General features: G+C 32.7%; 1 protein-coding gene across 1 annotated transcript in view; it reads right to left on the reverse strand.

Moving 5' to 3' along the window:
- Positions 1-5,438, reverse strand: part of LOC103598628 (leucine-rich repeat and IQ domain-containing protein 3-like) — a gene marked incomplete at both ends in the record, with an annotated part of 18,157 nt that extends 12,719 nt beyond the window's left edge. The window contains one exon of the mRNA XM_008582666.1: positions 4,789-5,438. Within this exon, the coding sequence (XP_008580888.1) occupies positions 4,789-5,438 (650 nt within the window). The remainder of the gene's footprint in view (positions 1-4,788) is intronic.
- Between the last annotated feature and the right edge of the window lie 6 nt (positions 5,439-5,444).

A 5,444-nucleotide genomic window follows, 5' to 3' on the forward strand; every position in this document is an offset into this window, starting at 1 on the left:
CAAAATGGATACCCTGACATTCTGCTCTGAGTGGCATCATCACTTAGATTGCAGACAAGAATATGTTGGAAAACCCATGACCAGATTTTATCTGACATATAGATTCTTTCATTTTAAATTCTCTCTTTAATTCATGTTTAAATACTCCTTGGGTATTTTATCAACTTCCTAAATTAGAGCTTATGGTTTCCCTTTCTTCCTTTATTCTTCCTCATTTCACATAGCAGGATTAGGGAGCTACATACTCAGTAATGACTTCACTAGCTATTGAGACTCATTGGAACAGTTTTAGGTCAAGTGAATGAATAATCAACAGCAGAAAAGGTATCAGAATTGAAAAACTTCAGAAGTCTCTAAAGAGACTTTACTTTTTGAATCATAGCTCTTTTCTGCATATTGATACTTACTCAATCTTTATTTGAAAGCATATTTTTTTAAAAAATTTAATTTATCGATATTATTTGAAAGCATTTAGAGTAAAATTCAATAATGCCTTTTGGGACACATCACTGACATAACCAAAACATCACCTATTCCTGTGTGCTTTCAAGAATAATAGCTTTGCAACAGCTTACAAGAGAAAATCATTCAGTTAAGATAGATTAGGAAGTTCATTTGACTCTGTACCCTTTACAAATAAATTATGGCCAGACAATTTCATTCAATTTGCTATGATAAAACTAAGCTGATTAAATTTCTTTAATGTTGATTTCATGATAAAAACTAAGCTGATTAAATTTCTTTAATGTTGATTTGCGCTTGATTTGTATTTTGAGATTCCATACTAGGTTTCATTCTCTTTTCTAAAATATATTTTTTATTAAAATAAATGATAGAAAATCATTTCCAAAAATTACACACATACACAAAGTATACATTAAGGAAAATGATTTTAAATTTGGGGGGAGAAAAATATAAAATATTTTTCATAATTAAGAAGATATTACATGAAGTACCTCAATAAGCAGCTTGAAATTGCCTCTAACTAGGAAAAGGCAAATTCTTTTTTCTTTAAAACTCCTTTCTAGTACAGACAATTTTTTTTAAATCATGGTATTTAAAATTTTAAATAAAGTAAGCAGCTATTAAGATCTCAAAGTATTTATATACAAGACTTAAACATATGTATATTCATAGTTTGGTCACTTATATATAGAAGTGTTGGCTGATAAGCTTCAATCTAATATCAGGAAAAAATGTGTGAAAGACTTTGAAAGGATAAAAAATAATTACTATGGGTCCTATCTAGTGCATTCTTCAGAGTTATCTGTGCCTTTTAATTTTCTTGAGATATTTTACAGCTCTATAAGTTGGGAAAAACTATGAATAATGCAAATTATGCTTTTTTATAGAAATGTAAATGAATTTTGTCCAGTGAGGTTACAATTGAAGTTTTGCATCCATCTATAAATTTATTCTAGCATTCCTGATTGCATACACACACACACACACACACACACGCACACACGCACACATACACACACAGAAACACACATACACATACACACACAGAAACACACATACACATATATGCATGCTCTTTGAATTCTCATTTGAACTGCTTATAACATCATATTGGTTTCTTCATTAACAAGATAAATAAAATCTTTGGCATATGTTCATTTATGTTTGTATGAGTCACGGTTTCATGTACTTAAAAAATGTCCTTTGACAACTAATGAAAGTTAAACTTACTAAATATAGGTTCAAATATTTTGTGTCAATATTAATTTTTAGAGCTCTTACCTCACTAAATTTGGTTTAAAAACAAGTCATCATGGAGCAAATTTTGCATTTGTATGAGACAGCTTTGTCCAAAATATGTTCTGATGATTATTTTCTGAAATATTTCTTGAAAAGAAACTTTTTGTGGTAAAATACATGATTAAAGTGCAATGTTTCTTTCTGGTAGGATCCCTAGTGGTCCTTATCATGTGACTGCCCACTGAGACTTAAAGGCCCTTTCTGAGTTCATGTTTCATAAGCAACTGCACCTTTTACTACTTTCCTTCATACACCCACTGCTATAGGTAAGCAGTATTTATTATCTCCTTCCTCTCCCTTATTCTGAACTTTTCAATTTTCTCATCCTCTCCTCCCTGCCTATAACAATCTCAACTGATCTCTCTGCTTTTCCAAATTCTAATCCATAACTGTACTTCGCCCACCTCTACTTTTCGTAACAATCCAAATGTATGCTTATGTTTGCCACTGGGCTGAGTTCTTGGAGGATCGAGAAAACCTTATTTATCTTTATATGGCAAGGCAGGGAAGAATTAAAATGAATTAGTAAGTTGGTGTTTACTTAAGCCTTCTCTTTGAAGGTTTTGGTGAGGTACAGGAAATGCTATACCAGAATATGGCACCTTGAGTATTTTAAATATTGAGTATTTTAAACTGAAGGAAACTGATAAATCTGCACAAACAAAAAGTCTCTCTGAACTTCTCCTACCTCCTTTTTTGAAAACCATAATGTGATGGGGGTTCTGCTCTATACATGGAGAGAAGGAATATTACAGAGAGGTCAAGAAGAATCTGAAGAAACAGTCTTTGCTAAATTCTCCTCAGTTTATTATCATTAGATCATAACCACTTTTCATTCAATCATACTTCTACATGACTGTCCATTCTTCATCAAACCTAAGAGTATAAAAATGCACAGTTTTCCCTAGATCTTTGGATCTTCATTTCTGAAGACTCCCATGTCATGTAAAACTTTGATTAAATAGGTTTGCTATGCTTTTCTTTTGTTAATATGGTTTTTCTTGGTTGTGTCAGCCATGAACCTTGCAATGGGTGAGGAAAGAAATCTTTTCTCCCCTTTAGTTTCCCCCATTACTTTCACCTACTTATTTTCTACCAGAAATTTTAATTCTGTCTCTTGATAGTTCTTGTATTACTGCTTGCATTATTATTTAAGTCTGGTAGTTTTACTGACTTATGCCTCCTCTTCCACCTAGATTTTCAGTTTCTTGGGCCAAATGACCTTTTCGTCTCTACATCACATTCATAGGAATGTTCAGAAGCTGAAGATTACTACTTGAAAGATTTAAATTGAAGGTAAGTACTCCTTAGTAGAAGTACCAATGATCACAAAGGGACAGTGAAACAATGTGCAAATTTATTGCCATGAAATAAGTACTTGTGCTAAGATGGATACCTACTCTAATGATTTGTGAAGCTATTTTCATGGCTTGGTTAATTTTTACTGTATATTCAATAATTCCAGTTATATATTTTCAATATACAAATATTCAGAAAAAATATACATTGTTTCTCTTTCCAATGGCTTAAGTATTGAGTCTAAATACGTAAAAAAAAAAAAAAAATCACTCATCTTTCTCAGAGGCTATTATATGACTTAAATGGGCTTATATATAAACATCACTAATTGAGATTTTTATCTATTTTCCTCAATAAACATTTATTGAATAAATTTAACTAAGTACTACACTAGGCACTGAAATAGAAAGACTACCTTATGAAGGACTTCACAAGCTAATCGTGAAATAGGCCCTCTTGTGATAACTGTTAGAATTGAGATTTAAATAAAGTGCTGTGAAATCACCACAAAATTAAATGAAGTAATTCAAACTGAAAGAGCAGTTCAGGAGACATTAAAAGTGAAAAGGCCATTTGAGTTGGTTACTAAAGGAAGAATAACAAAAGAATGATTTTTTTCCAGTGGTTGTGCAGTTTATGATGGGGCAAATGGGGTGAAACACAGTCACACACAGTCAAGCATCAGCTTCTTGCTCCCTGATTTGTCTCCCTGGAGGGAATGTGTCTCCCTGGGTTGTGTTTCCCTGGGATGTGTCTCTTTGGAGGAAAGAGACTTTTCCTTTATATACAAGCACTATCCCCTCACCAATTTGAACACTCAAAGCATTTTAATTTGCACAATAACATACAGGTTTGTGTTGCACAATGATATGTGGACGACAGTAACATTGTGGGCTTGTAATGCCCTTGTGGAGTGCATATTTGAGGAAAAAGGGGATAGCATCAGTAAAGTCATATGGATAAGAAAGTACAAAGTTGGGTAAGGAATAGAGAATAATTTATTCTGTTTAGGAGCAAAGATTGCTATTAAAGGAAGAGACTACAGCAGAACATTTAGTGTGAGATGAGTCTAGACTGGAACAGGGCACAATGTCTGAAATGCCACTCAGAAGAGATTAGTATTTATTCTGTGGGCAATTGCAAGTTATAAACATATTTAAATAAGAAATGATATAATCATAACTTTATTTTAAAGATAGTTGAGGTTTGTAGGCTAGAAAACAGACATGGGTTGAAGAAAGGATGGAGACTGGAGATGAAGATTTCTATCGGAAGAATAATGTGAATTCTTAGAGAGATTATGAGATTCCGGATTAGAATAGAAGAGGTGAAATGGAGAAGAAAGGATCTCTTTAAGGCTCCTTTTAGAAGTAAAATAAATAGGAACACAGATGTTGGCAATGAGGGAGACTGAGTTGCAAAGGATTCAGATTTCTAGGACTGGTCAAGAGGCTGATGAAGATGCCATTTAAGATAATAAGAACTACTATTAATTAAAAGGCAGGTTTCATTGGATGAGATTGGTAGGAGATGGAGATAGAGTTATTTTATTGTCTAATCATTGGTTATATATTAGTACATAACTTGTCCTTTTTTTGTTTCCATTTTACAAAGTAGAATGTATCATGTTATAAACAAAATACTATTTATTTGATCTCAACATTTAGTTTGCAATATTCACATGCAATTGGCTTAAAAACTTCATGATACCTAAACTCTACCTACCTAAATTCCTTCATTTGTTTAAGTAAATTCTTTTGATATTTTTCTGCTTTTAGTTTTTTCTGAACGATGAGACTTTTCTCTTTTAGGACAGCCTCATTCTGCTTCAATCGGTCGACTTTAATCATTCCTTTGATCAAAAGAGTGCGCTCATTATTTAAGTTTTGAACTAATAAACGATCTGCAGCCTTTTGGGTTTTCTCTTCCAGAAACAGAGCTCTTCTCTTTCTTACTTTTTCAAAATAGTCAAATCTGTTCTGCCGAAGTTGTCGTAAACCACCCTGAAGTGTCTCATTATCTTTTTCAATTAACTTTTGTGCAACATATTTTTTCTCATTTAAATATTCATTAACAGTTATGCTAACTCTTTCTTGGGCAACTTGTGCCATGGCTACAGCTGTTTTCTTTTCTTTATGGCATTCCTGCTTCTTTTGTTCTGTGTAAAATTTATCAATTTCACTAAGGGTTCGGAGTTTCATACCAGCTCTGTGTGTTGTAAAAAATTCTCTTCTTATATTCCTGTCCAACAGTGTGTCTTTTTTAATTATTCGTTTTGGATGAGTGGTAGAAAATGGCCGGGAACGTATAGGAAAAGAATCTTGTTTTTTCTCTTTCAATACTGCAGCATACTTCAGTGAATCTAAAGTGTATAAGGGTAG

The sequence above is a fragment of the Galeopterus variegatus genome, unplaced genomic scaffold (genome assembly GCF_000696425.1).
Source record: "Galeopterus variegatus unplaced genomic scaffold, G_variegatus-3.0.2 Scaffold2688, whole genome shotgun sequence".
Lineage (NCBI taxonomy): Eukaryota > Metazoa > Chordata > Mammalia > Dermoptera > Cynocephalidae > Galeopterus > Galeopterus variegatus.